At 36.0% G+C, this 13910-nt stretch overlaps 1 protein-coding gene across 1 annotated transcript in view; it reads left to right on the top strand.

The window, feature by feature from the left end:
• Positions 1-12556, top strand: part of TMX1 (thioredoxin related transmembrane protein 1) — a 15338-nt gene extending 2782 nt beyond the window's left edge. The window contains exons 2-8 of the mRNA XM_019633252.1: positions 639-754; positions 2349-2394; positions 5424-5552; positions 7597-7642; positions 7740-7841; positions 7951-8017; positions 10781-12556. Coding sequence (XP_019488797.1) covers positions 639-754; positions 2349-2394; positions 5424-5552; positions 7597-7642; positions 7740-7841; positions 7951-8017; positions 10781-10959 — 685 coding nt within the window. The 3' untranslated portion in view covers positions 10960-12556. The remainder of the gene's footprint in view (positions 1-638; positions 755-2348; positions 2395-5423; positions 5553-7596; positions 7643-7739; positions 7842-7950; positions 8018-10780) is intronic.
• The last annotated feature ends 1354 nt before the right edge of the window (positions 12557-13910 follow it).

Raw genomic sequence — 13910 nt, 5'->3', positions numbered from 1 at the left:
GTCTGTTCCCCTTCCCCCAGTTCCCCAGCGCTGTTCCCGTCCCTAAATTCCCCAATAAAAATCTTAAAAAAAAAAAAATTTTGTTTGGCATGCCTAGTGTTTGTGTCTATGGCTTGTTTTGAGGTAACATATTTATATAAAAATGCATATTTTCAGCTTCTTTAAGAATAGCCTGACATATTGGGCCGGCAATCCCCTGTGGCAATCATGCTGAGTAGTAGATTCACCACAGCCCTGGTGTTTCCTAATTTTCTCATACTAGCACCTTGCATTTGTGACTCCCGCAGTGTAAAATTATTAAAACTGATGAACTCCAAATTTGGCTTTGAGCTTTCTGGTGGCCACATTTTAATAGAGAAATTCAAAGGTTGTTTTTAAAGAGCTGTTTTGTGTGTGAAAAAGTCCTTATGTCTTAGACTTTATTCTCAGGATTACTTTTACGTGATCAGGATCATCAATTCATAGCTCTCGATTGCCAGTGTTAGGCCCACACTTAAAACTTTTACATCTTCACACAATTAACCCCTTTGCTATCTTGCTTTTCATATAAAATTTCTCCACAAATGACACATTTTAGAATTTATCCAGTATGGTTATATTAGAGTGCTTAACTTTTTTTTTTTTTAACTGTTTCTCAGTTATGCTCCATGGTGTCCTGCTTGTCAGAATCTTCAACCAGAATGGGAAAGTTTTGCCGAATGGGGTGAAGATCTTGAGATTAACGTTGCAAAAGTAGATGTTACACAGCAGCCAGGTACTGTAAATCTGTGGTTAGTTTTATTTCTTTGCAGATTGGGTTCATATGTTTATCTTGTTTTCCATATTACATGGTCTTAACTCTACCTTTCATTACGTTTTGAAAACATAACAGTCTGCATATAGTTAAGATGACTCACCCACTTCCCTGATGGAGACCTGGTGTGCAGTGGCTGCAAAAAATGGATTCCTTGGTTATGTGTGCAGCTCATTCCTTGATGTGTTGCTCCACGGGACCTTAGAGACATCACTCTCCCCCCATTCTTCTCCACATTGCTGCTTCCGATCCTTTTTTGCCTTGTATCCCAAGCCCCAGACTACCATGTAAGATGCCTTTGAGAAGTCCTAGAATACTGTGGTCCAGATGGACATTGGCCACGCCATCATTTATATCCATTCCAAGTTTCAGAATAAGGAGCATGTGTTTGAGGTTCTTTGTATGGTCAAGATCACATTCCTTGACAAGGGGTCTGAATATCTCTAATTGAGTTCCAAATTTAATACCTGTGATTTGAGGACATGGGCTCTTAATTACAAAGCCCACATGATTGTGGGGTCAAGTACATTCTGACTTGGCTCCCTGGACAAATGGTAGGCCCTCCCTGACCTGAAGGATGCTCTTTTCTTGGTCTAGCCTTATCTTACCTGTTCTTGATCAATATACTTGGATTCTTAACTCTGCCCCTATTCCAAATGGTAATAATAGCTAATATTGAGCACTTGCCTATTACAGGTACTGCTCCAAGTGTTTTGCATTTATTTTGTAATCCTTACACAACCTTGTGAGATAGGTAATAGCCTCATTTTACAAATAAGAAAACTGAGGCACAGAGAGATTAATACTCACTTATATCAGTGCTTAACACATGCATAATAATGTTAGCTGCTATCATTATTGCCCATCTTATGATTCATAATATTTGCCATTTTTAACACTTTAAACTCAGCCTTCATTTTCTGAATGTCAGATGCAATTTGATTTGATTTTAGACCTTTCTAAGACTTTGTATATTAAGGTGTCTCTTGACTCATCACTTCTAGTCTTATCACACAGTGGTATAATTGATCAAATACACACACACACACACACACACACACACACACACGGTGCCCAAAAAATGAATACACATTTTAAGAAAGGATAACTATTAAAATTGTAATACTCAATATATACTGGTAACAAAAGTTGAAAAGAAGTCACGGTTTGACTTATGCAATTACAAGAGGTGCTCAAAGTGGTTACCATCAGCGTCCAGACACTTCTGATGATGGCGAACTACTGCTTGAGCAACGTTGACCAAAGTGTCCACTTGTATTCATTTTTTTGGCACACCTGGTGTGTGTGTGTATGTGTGTATTCACTTTTTAATTGAGATAATGTGCAGTAGTTTTTTTGTTTTTGCTTTAAGTCCATAATTGGTTTTTTTTATTGTTTATGTTTTGAAGCTCAATATTTTTGGTATAATTTCATATTCTTTTCGTATTAGTATTTAAATAATTCAGAATCAACTTTTAAGTAGTAAGGGATTGGCTCACATAAACCCTCCTGTGTGTTGTTATATTTATTTCTAATTTTCTTTTATCATTTGTAGGGATGAGTGGACGATTTATCATAACTGCTCTTCCTACTATTTATCAGTAAGTGTTTGAAGATATTGTAGTTATGGAGAAGGATGCTTCATAGTATAATTAGAATAGTAGGCATCTGGCCTGGATCATGTTTAAAGAGCTTTATTTTCAGTAAGTACTGTATTGTGCTGTGTGTAATGTGCTCCCATGTATAATGTGGACCCATGTTTTTGGCTCAAACTTTCGGGAAAAAATCTTTCATTTTAATTTTTTAATTCAAGTTTTTATTTGTTTACATTTAGGTACTTGTTTTTTATATTTTAAAGGAATTTTAGCACTCATTTTTTAACATGTTATGGTACATGAAATTTTATGTAACAAATAATTACAAAACACAAGAACAGGTACAAGGTATTTTATGTACTGGTGACAAATTTATGATATTTACACATCATAGAAGGCCAAGAACTCCTTGTTGCGAGTTCGTTGTAAGTTCAACAATACTGATTATTATATTCCAGAATATTATTTTGCATACGGATATCATTATTGATTTCTAGAGTTACACTTTTAACTCATAAGTATAAATAAAAGAATTAGGGGCCGGCGAGTGGCGCGATGGTTAAGAACTGGCTTGGGACGCCAGAGGGCCCCGGTTCGGATCCCACATATGAGGGCCAGTGACACTGCCCTGCACAGCTAAGATGCTGAACAGCTCGACCTGGAGCTGGGCTGCTGTGGGTAGCGGGCGATGGCGTAGGCTGCAGCCCCTGTGGCAGTGGGTTGCCATGGGCTACCGTGTGTAGCCAGCAGCCAGCGTGAGCGGCCAGCAGCCGCAATGAGCGGCCGTCCAGAAGCTGGCGACTGATGTGCCTCGCCTGGAAGAGCGCAATGATGGTGCCAACTTGGGCCAGTGAAGCAACGTCCTCCACAACTAGACTGAAGAACAAAACGACAGCAACTTGTCTGTTCCCCTTCCCCCAACTCCCCAGCACTGTTCCCATCCCCCCAATTCCCCAATAAAAATCTTAAAAAAAAAAAAGAATTAAAAGCATTTACATTGATACGGAATTAGTACTACCCATGTATAATGTGCATCTTTATTTTTCCTTCACAAATTTGGGCAAAAAATGGTGTATTATACACGGCAAAATACAGTATATTAGAAGGCTTATTTAGTTATAACTGCTATCCTAGGTGCCTTTAGATAGATGAATGATGTAGGAAACTCTGATCTCAAAGATTTGTAATTGTTTTGGAAGGTTATACTCACATGAACTAGTTTGATAGTATTCAGCATAGTAAATGTTTTTGAGCCCAGAGTTGTGGTAAGTCCTGTAGGCAGTTTGGTAAGGGAAAAACCACTGGGCTGGAGTGGTTCCTGGAGAATATGGAGTTTAAATGCAACCTTGGAGGTAGAATTTTTGAAAGTACATTCTATCCTGAGGGCAATTTCATAAACTGTCATAAATACAAACATGGTATGTTCAAAAATTATCTAAGGAAGTGCTGTAGCTCAACTTTGCGGACAGAAACAGGTGAAATGGTTGGGTGTTAAGTCAGAATGAACAAGGTAATGTAGTCTTCGGTATCAAGTCTTAGTTTAACTTCTAAACTAGGGATAGGGGATGTACCTGTCCTGTACCTTAATGTTTATCTAGCTGGTGGGTTCAATGCCAGGAAGTACTGCTTTCTTCATGGAAAGTTATGAAAAGAATAAAGTCAGCAGTTCTTTTTCTGTATTTCCCTTTTCTTTTGTCGTCTTTTTTTAATGTTTGTGTCTGTTTCTCTGTATCTTTATTCTCAGCTCCCTGTGCATATATTTAAATGTCTATTTTCTGTCTCCATAAGTTCTCCTTTCCCTTTTCACTCCCTCCCTTTCTGCACAGGCCCTTTAAATGGCTATAATTAGACTTACCCCTAGCTTTTTACTTCTCCATACCCCATGAACTTATCTGGAATTTCCTGCCCATTTTCTTTTACTCATGTTGTTTATAATGCCTATTCCCCTAACTCTGCTTGTTGAGATCCTACCTGTCCTTCAAAAACAGCTCAAATGACATTTTCTTCAAAAAAGTTTGTGGTTTTTTTTTGAGTGGGGGGCTTCCTTGTGGTCTTTGGCTCTGGATGGATAAAGGATCCTTTAACCCTACTGTAGGTAGTAAGGAACTGTTGGAATTTTTTGCACTTAAGTGATAAAAATAGAAGTGTTAATTAAGTAGGAATAGATTAGCAGTATTTAAGGTGGTTTAGGAATGAAGATGTGGGAGCAGGGAGAGTGTTGATGACTCTGATAGAACTCCACACACTGGAAATGGGAAGGGCAAGGTGGAAATCAGGAAGAACGCATGGCAGACTGGAAAACAGAATCACTGAAAGGGAGGAAGGGAAACACTTTACCAGGTGTCTCTAGAGCAGCGGTTCTCAGCCTTTCACAGGGGTCGCCTAAGACCATTGGACAACACATATTTTCGATGGTCTTAGGAACCGAGACACCACTCCTCTATCCATCTCTAGGCCCACATGGAGATACGCCCACATATGAGTACCCGGGACCCCTGTGAAAGGGTTTGACCCCCAAAGGGGTTGCGACCCGCAGGTTGAGAACTGCTACTCTAGAGATTTAAGGTATAAGAGCTGAGATGATGTTACTATGACCAAAAATACTAGAAAATTGCCTTAAATTTTTAACTTATAGTTTAACAATAGCCAATAAAAAATGCCAGACACTAAGTAATGTAACAACTTTTCATGTGCCATGTATATTACACATAGGCTTAAAAGTGATTTTTCTGAGATTTATCTACTTTGTGTCCCCCAACCCCCTCCAGTTTTATTGAGATATAATTGACATACATCTACTTACTATGTTGCATAGATTTATTATTTGGAAGGGTAACAACAGTCTTAAGGCTTATGATGGTTTAAAAATATAACATTGTTTGATTAAATTTGGGGCTAAGATGTCATGAGTTGGTAATTGGTATAATTGCTACTTGAGCATATTAGGAATGACTGAAAAATGAAGTTAAAGAAATAACAAAACAAATACAGAGTTTACTTGGTGCTGGTTAATATTTCATTCTGATTCTCTTTAGTTGTAAAGATGGTGAATTTAGGCGTTATCAGGGCCCAAGGACTAAGAAGGACTTCATAAACTTTGTAAGTGAAAAAGAGTGGAAGAGTATTGAACCTGTTTCATCGTGGTTTGGTCCAAGTTCTATTCTGTAAGTATGAGGGATTTTTCTCTTATTTATTTCAGAATTAATTGGAATGGATTTGTGTGTGTGTGTGTGTGTGTGTGTGTGTGTGTGTGTGTGAATAAAGCATTCATACTCAGTTTTAATTCTTGGATTCTTAAGGTGTATTCAGATTTGCTATGTAATATTTTTGGTTTGACTCTGTCTTCTAAGTTAAACAGATACTTTGATCCTTGTTAAAGTAGAAGGAGATATTTAATAGAAATAAGCTGAATGCCTTTTCAGGAATGTTTTAGCTCTGTAGATATGATCATTTGTATGATGAAAAACTAAATAATCTCCTTAAGAGTGTGAGCAGTGTAATGGGTAGAGCTATCATTTGAGCTTAATATTTGAATAAGAAGCCTTAAACATGTACCTACTTATGCCACCTTTAGAGTTTAGTTCTTGATTTAATGTGATTGAATTATTCCACCCGTCTGATAATTTTTTGTTTGAATCGTATGGTTGGACAGTGACCCTGATGGCATAACTCACCACTGAGCTTTACATAGAACTAGAGGGTAGCAACGTGTTATAGAGCAGTAAGGATTAGAGATAGCACACATGTTTCCTGCTAGCCATTGGGGTGCAAGGCCTCACGGGTCATTTGAGAGACCTCCAGGAATATAGAGTTTTGCTGAGTTCACCATGAACTTATCTTGGTGTGGCTAAGCTATCTCTTCCTTTTCCCTCAGCACACTTGCCCTTGGAGGATGGGGAGTTTGGGACACCAATGATGAAATAAAAATGCTCTGATTTTTGGGGAGTGGAGGAAAGATCAGCCCTAAGCATTATGTTTTCCACCTTTTTCCTCATACTTCTCTTCCTGTGAAAATCTCTGAATTGATTTGTCCTTTAGCTGTTAGAATTCCCCCACTGAACCACATCAAACCCAATTAAGGCACACAGTGCTTTATGTTTCAGTTCCTTGTTCCTCTTCCCATTTTGCATTTTAAACAGCAGAAGCAACATGATTAAAGTACCTTCCATGTTGAACTGAAAATGTAACTTTTTTTCTTTTTGGAATCTCATCTCATAAGTGAATCTCACCATTTCGGTAGAAGAAGGGTCGCTTATTAAGTCTCTGTTGAATCCTCAGGACAGCAGTCCATACCTTTTTTTATTGGTGGATTGAGTAAGGGGCACGCCCTGTGTCAGCTCAGCAGGTTCACCAACCCAGTAATTGGAAATTGGATTAGGTCGTCTGCATACAGGAGTTTTGTCTTCTGTGTTAATTGGTTTATGTGTTGGTGGCAAAACTTCCCGCTAGAGGAACAACAGTTGGGAAACAACAAACCCTTCTTATTTTTGGATCATGCCTTTTTCTAACTGCCCATCTAAATTACTTTGGTTTAAATTATGTGAAAAAAAAATTATTGTTTTTACTTATATGATGACTTAACATTTATTTCTTATATAATTATTTTGTATATCATTAAACTAGATCAAACAAATGCTATTGTATGTTTTATTTAATTTTAATACTAAAGGGGGGTAATTCTTAGGTGGGAAGGATCAGCTCAATAAACGTCCCCAGTTCTTCCTTCAGGCTCCCTTCTCTGCTCATTTGGCTCCATTTGCTTTGCAGTATGCCTGACCTTAAGCCAACTGGTTCCATAGAGCTTGTAACCTGTCACTCAGAGTATATTGGAGAAATCATCAGCTGAAAGGTTAATGTCAAAGCAAGAGCAGAAAGGGAAAAAAATTACCAAGTTTTATTTATGAGGACATGGCATAGTGGCAGTAATTCAGAAGCTTAATTTTCATTAACAAGCCTTCCTACTGTAGGCTTGAAATTCGTACTGTATCATTAATCTTGATTAAAACCAGCAATAAAATCTGGCCTGTTGGGGAAATTAGAGAGTAAAAAATAGAAGATATAGCTATACACACACACACACACACACACACACACACATATACACACACACACACACACATATATANNATATATATATATATATATATATATATGTATACAAAGCTTTGTATCTTATTTCGTTTTTCAATAATGTCTCTTTTATTTTAGGATGAGTGGTATGTCAGCACTCTTTCAGCTGTCTATGTGGATCAGGGTATGGGCTAAAGTTTTATTTCTATTTTAAACATTTTTGACACTATTACTTTTTTTAAATGACCAGGTTTTTAGTTTATTTTTTCTCTTGATTTTAGACTTGCCATAACTACTTTATTGAAGACCTTGGATTACCAGTATGGGGATCATATATAGTTTTTGCTTTAGCAACTCTGCTTTCAGGACTACTGTTAGGACTTGTAAGTACTTTATTTTCAGAGTACTAGGAAGACAAATATTATAAAATTTGATAATTTTATATAGTTGCACTAGCTTTATTATTTAGATTTCTTGTGTTTATTTTTGCAGTGTATGATATTTTTGGCAGATTTTCTTTGTCCTTCAAAAAGGCGCAGACCACAGCCATACCCTTCTAGTAAGTATATTTTTATTTTTCAATTACAGTTGACATTCAATATTATATTAGTTTCAGATGTACAACATAGTGGTTAGATATTTATATAACTTGTGATGTGATCACCCTGATAAGTCTAGTACCCATCTGACATCATACATAGTTACTATAATATTACTGACTATATTACCTATGCTCTAGTTTATATCCCTATGACTATTTTTATAACTGACAATTTCTACTTGTTAATCCTTCCCTTCCAGCTTAGGTTTCTAAATATGGAGTGGTGGTTTATATTGGGAGGGGTAAGGGATATATTTCATGTAAGGATTATAGCCCAGTTGATTTTAGAACATAGCTATTTTCTTGGCTTTTATAATATAGAGGAGAATTTTGACATTGCATATAACTTGTAGATATTTAATAACATTGATCTGATGTCAATTTACTTGAAAATTCATGGTATTCATGGATCCATTTGAATATACTTGAGTCAAAAAGTTGAATATATTCTACTTTTGAAGTCCTTTATTAGTATAATGATCACATTTGAAGATTCTTCTTTGTATGCTATTCAAGTTTTTCTGGTAGGATATTGGGAAAAGCAATTTCTGAAGTTGATTTAAGATTGGCATTGACACTGTACTATGAGTTTATATAATTAGAAATACTCACTGCTGTCTGTCTGTATGAATATAATTAGCTACCAATCATTTATTTTCAATCTTGAAAATCATACTGTTGTGGAAGCCCTCCTATTTGCTGTTTATAAAGATGTTTTCACTTTTTGTCACCAGTTTGCTTTTCAGCAACTCTTAACGTAGACTACATAAAAGTGATATTCTTCTTGTTTTTGTGGTTAAGGAAACTAAGGCTCAGAGAGATGAACTATTTCCCAAGGTCACGTAGAAATGACAGCTGAGAGTAGAACCTAAATCAGACTCTTGGCCTGACATTGTGCTCAGCCTTTCATGACTTAGGTTGTATTGAAGTCAAAACTGAAATGAAATCAGTGGAGATTGCATTTACAGTATAACTTGTTGGTTGAATAGCTGATAGGTTTTCTTTTCATTTCTTAAGATAGTAGTATTGATACTAAGAAGGACATGTATAGGCGAGGGAATCATTTTATCTTCCAAGGGCCACTGACCTATGGGAAAAAAACCCAAGCACAGATTACTTAAAAGACAATTTAAAAGTTGCTGAATGTACATTTTATATTTATTTCACTTCAGAAACAGCCCTAACAATAAACTTGTCTTTTAAGTAATCTGTGACACAACTGATAGATATTAATCCACATTTTAGTGTAACATTGCCCTTCTAATAGGCCACATGATTTGAGTTGTTTTTCAGTATGTGTGTTTGGTGTAGATTTTGAGTTGCTAGGGAAAGACCCAATTGACTCTAGCTTTAAGCAAAATGGGAATTATTGGTTCATGTAACAAGGAAATCTGAGGGCAGAGTTGATTGGGTCCTGGGGCTCAAATGTTAAGATGTTACATGTTTCTGAATTGCTCAATTCTGCCTTTGCTTGCTCTATTTTTGCCTGTTTCCAGTCTTTAGCATAAAATGATTATAGCTCACAGTCCCAGAGTAAGAAAAGTACACCTTCTCCCTATTCCTACCCATCTTTTGGAAAAATTCTGGTGTACTCCGCTTGTGTAAAGGGCTCACTTTTGGAATAGTTACTGTAAACCAGAGTTTCTCCACCTTAACTCTATTGACTTTTTAGGATGAATAATTCTTAATTGTGATGGCCTGTTTTCTGTACATTGTTGGATGTTTAGCAGCATCCCACTGGTCACCAGTAGCACCGCCTCTCTGTTGTGACAATCAAAAATCTCTCCAGACATTGCCAAGTATTCCCTGGCGGGCAAAATCACCACTGGTGGAGAACCACTGCTGTAAACGGTTGCACTCACCACAACCACATGAGGTGTGGTCTAGGGAAGGGGCTATTATCCCAGCAGAAAGATGGATGCCAGACAGACCAAACAGCAGATTGTCTACTACGTGGCAATTTCTTCCCATAGTTTCCTACCTTATACCCTGTATTTTCCCCTTCCATTCTGCATTACCTAGAATTACAAGCAGTCTAGGATCACCGAACAGAGTAAAGCCCATTGGCCCAGTTCTGTGATATCTGTTTAACATGGTATATTCTAAATTTAACTATAAACAGGTCCTAAAAAAATAAGAGCATATGTGTGTGTACATGTTTAAAAATTCATTGATCTATACACTTAAGAGTTGTATATTTTATTGTATGTAATTGTACCTTAATAAAATTACTTATATGGGCAAGAGGAAGCACATTTATGAGATGACTTGGAAAAAAAACATGGATAGGAATATAACCTTCACCTGTAAATGTCTGATTCCTGTTCATCTGGTAACTGAAACAAGGGTAGTTTTGAAATTTGTTTCAGTATGCTTATTAACTAAAAGATTTGATAGCAAATTAATATAAGATAGTTATTTAAATGCAGTATATTTTCTTAAAACATCCATATTCACAGCATTAATTCTGATTCATTAATTTCACCTCAGTTTATAAATAGGTGGGTAATTAGAATGAATTTGGGAAGTAAAATGTGTCTTGTAAACCAACTATTATTATTTTTACAGTATCGCTTATTCTTAAAGATAACACTTTCCTTTTGGAAATCCAAACATATTGATAAATTTCAAAGCAGTATGGGCATATGAATCATGTCTTGACTTAACATGAAAGCAAATGTAATGCATCAACAAAAAACATTTCTGGTCTTTTTCTTTAAGAAAAATTATTCCCAGAATCTTCTCAACCTTTGAAAAAAATGGAGGAAGATCAAGAGGCTGACGAAGAAGATGTTTCAGAAGAGGAAGCTGAGAGGAAAGAAGGAACAAACAAAGACTTTGCACAGAACGCCGTAAGGCAGCGTTCCGTGGCTCCTTCGCTGGCCGCAGAGAAATCCTAATTCATTTTTATAAATATCTTAATATGATTTTGACAAAAACAGAAGATTGGTCATTTCTTTTGGTCTGAAGTGCACTGTGACTTGTACATTGCAGGATTCAGTCTCAATTATCGTTAGATTGAACGGCCTACCCACAGAAAATAAGAGGAACACTATGTAAAAAGCTTAAAATGTGATTTAACAGCAGTATGGTGGTTTTAAACAATTCTTTCATTTTTTAAAAAGTCTGGTGCCAAGCAATATTTGTGTACGTTCGTTTAATAATAACCTTTTCAAGTCTGAGTTGAAAAATTACACTTCCCAATGATTGCATTATTGAAGTATTTAAGGAGATTACTATAGAGAGAAAGATTTCTCATTTGATAAAATTTTTCTCAGTTTCACTGTGTGAAGAAAAGAACATATTTCCCATAAATGGGAACTTTGCCCATTGTCTCAAGAAATGTGTATTTCACTGACAACTCTTGTCCTTTTAGAGATATAGTCCAAAATTTCCTTGTAGTTTTAGATTATGCAACTAATAAAAACTACCTTATTTTAATTAGAGTTTTCTACACATGATAATACAGGCTATGCTACTAATTTAGGAAGTTTTTCTAAGCCCATGATGTTGTCTAGATTCCTGTAAAGGTTGGTTGCCTTTTTTGTTCCTACATTCAGTATATGATGTGTATTTTTCTTACTTTCCATGGGTTACATTTTTCATTTTCCAAGTTGTATAATATCCTGGAAATATTTTTCATGTTTTAATATGTAATACTTTTTTGTTGTTGTTTTAAACTGAAGTACACTGAGGGATTTTTAAAATTGAAGAGCTGCCTACCTATTGAAAATTTTGGCTACTCACTTTAGATTTTACGTCATTCTTGCCAACAAGAATATACTTGGATTATTTTTTATTTTTTGGATGTGAAGGTGAATATTCCTGATTTTTATTTGATTTGGAAAAGCCTTGGTATTTTTTTAATTTGATTTAGAAAAGCCTTGGTATTTTGAAATTCACAGAAGCTTAGTCTGATATGAAATAAAATTAGTATTCTACTCAGGAGAAAACATCTTTTATAGTGTATGTTTTCAGTGTACCTTTCTCTTCACATACAGAAAGTTCTTAATTGATTTTACAGAGTCAGTGTATACTTGATGTATTAAAATCATAACATTTATGTTTGCAAGAAGACAGACTTCGCATCCTACTATACTTTCTATTGTGTGGTATTTCACAGGTGGGAATCAGCAGGCTGGGGCATTTAATGTATTTCTACTCCTTAAAGAGTTAGAACACAGAGTTTTTACCTTATAGCAAAAGTGGGGTGGGTGTGGAGTGGTAATAGAGAACTGTATTAGCTACAAGAAGGAGAAAAACCGTAAACCACCTATCCATTATGTAATAGATGATTTCTGTAATGTCCCATTTTGTCTAGATTGTCCTGCTGTGTGAATTCATTAGACTTAACAGTTTCATAATGTACAACAGCTTTCTTTGAATGTCTCTTTTAGAAATTAAATATTCTACCATTGAAGAGTTTGGATGTGTAGTAATTTTGTGATGCTTTAGAAAAATATTCTAAGCACAAAATAAACTCAGCACTTCACTAAAGCTGAAGACAAGTGTGATTTCTAGTTGCATATTTAGAAATGCTTAATTTGTTTTTAACAATGTTCAAATGAATAGTTGTGTCACTATATATGTACTTGATATGTGTAATCAAGCATTCTGTTTAGTATTTATGACATAAATTTCAAGTTTTTAAATGGAAAATATATATACAGAAAATTAAAAGTGGGCTGAACAGGTAGAGACTTGATATTTCTGAAAATAGGTCATCTTACAGTGCCTCAGCATCGTCAGTGTGGATGTCTGAATAACCAATTTTCTGTCACATCAGAAGTCATTGGGGCCAAATTAGGTGAGTAGGGAGGGTGTTCCAATACAGTTATTTGTTTACTGGCTAAAAACTCCCTCACAGACAGTGCCGTGTGAGGTGATGCAAGAGCCATGAATTGTTGGCAAAAAGTTGAGGTCATCTTTTTCACGCAGCCTTTTCAGCACTTCTAAATATTAAAGGTGGTTAACTGTCCAGTTGGTACAAATTCATAATGAATAATCCCTCTGATATCAAAAAGTTAGCAACATCGTTGCAACAAGTTCTCCAACTTAATTGTCGGACCTTATATGTATTGCTTTAGAGTTTACAAAGGGATTTCACAAGGTTTATCTTATTTGATTCGCACAACAACCTTAGTAAGTATAATATAGTGCCGGTATTATTATTGTAATTATTACAGATAAGGAAATTGAAACTCAGAGAGGCCAAGAGACCTGCTTGAGGTCACACAACTAGTAAGTGGTAGAATTAAGACTTGAACCCAGAATCACTGACTTGAGCAGAGGTCAGTGTTTCTCAAATTATCTTCTGTAGAACACTAGTTCTCCAAGGTGTTCCATGAAGATCCTCATGGTGAAATGATTTGGTGGAAGCCTGTCTGCGCTGTTCCTCCTGGATGTTCATAGTGTAGACTTAAGTCCCTGTGCCAACAAGACCAGTTTACTTTTGTTCAACCTTGTATTTCCCAGATTTATTTGAATATAGAACCCCTTTTAAAAGTAACACTCTACAAACCCCAAGGCATTAGTATTCCTTACAGTTTACTTTGGAGGAATATTATTAGTGTAGTAATAACCTCTATATCATGCTACCTTAATGCTATATGGTACTTTTTGTAGGGTACTTTATAATTTAAGCTTCCCAATCTATTATCGAATGCTAGCTTCCTGAAAATACACCAAAATTATCCTATTGATTACTCAAAGCTGAGTTCATCGCTTACTCAGTAAGGACAATCACTACGTTGACAGAGTCTTAGCGTCTTGGAGAGAGGAGGAGCAGAGGCAGGTTATTTGAGTTCTTTCCAGGTCTGGTTTAAGGTGGGTTTTGAATTTGAGGGCTTGT

The sequence above is a fragment of the Hipposideros armiger genome, unplaced genomic scaffold, assembly GCF_001890085.2.
Source record: "Hipposideros armiger isolate ML-2016 unplaced genomic scaffold, ASM189008v1 scaffold_1265, whole genome shotgun sequence".
NCBI classification, from domain to species: Eukaryota; Metazoa; Chordata; class Mammalia; order Chiroptera; family Hipposideridae; genus Hipposideros; species Hipposideros armiger.
The sequence above is the reverse complement of the archived record's forward strand: the minus strand, read 5'-3'. Positions and strand labels throughout refer to the sequence as shown.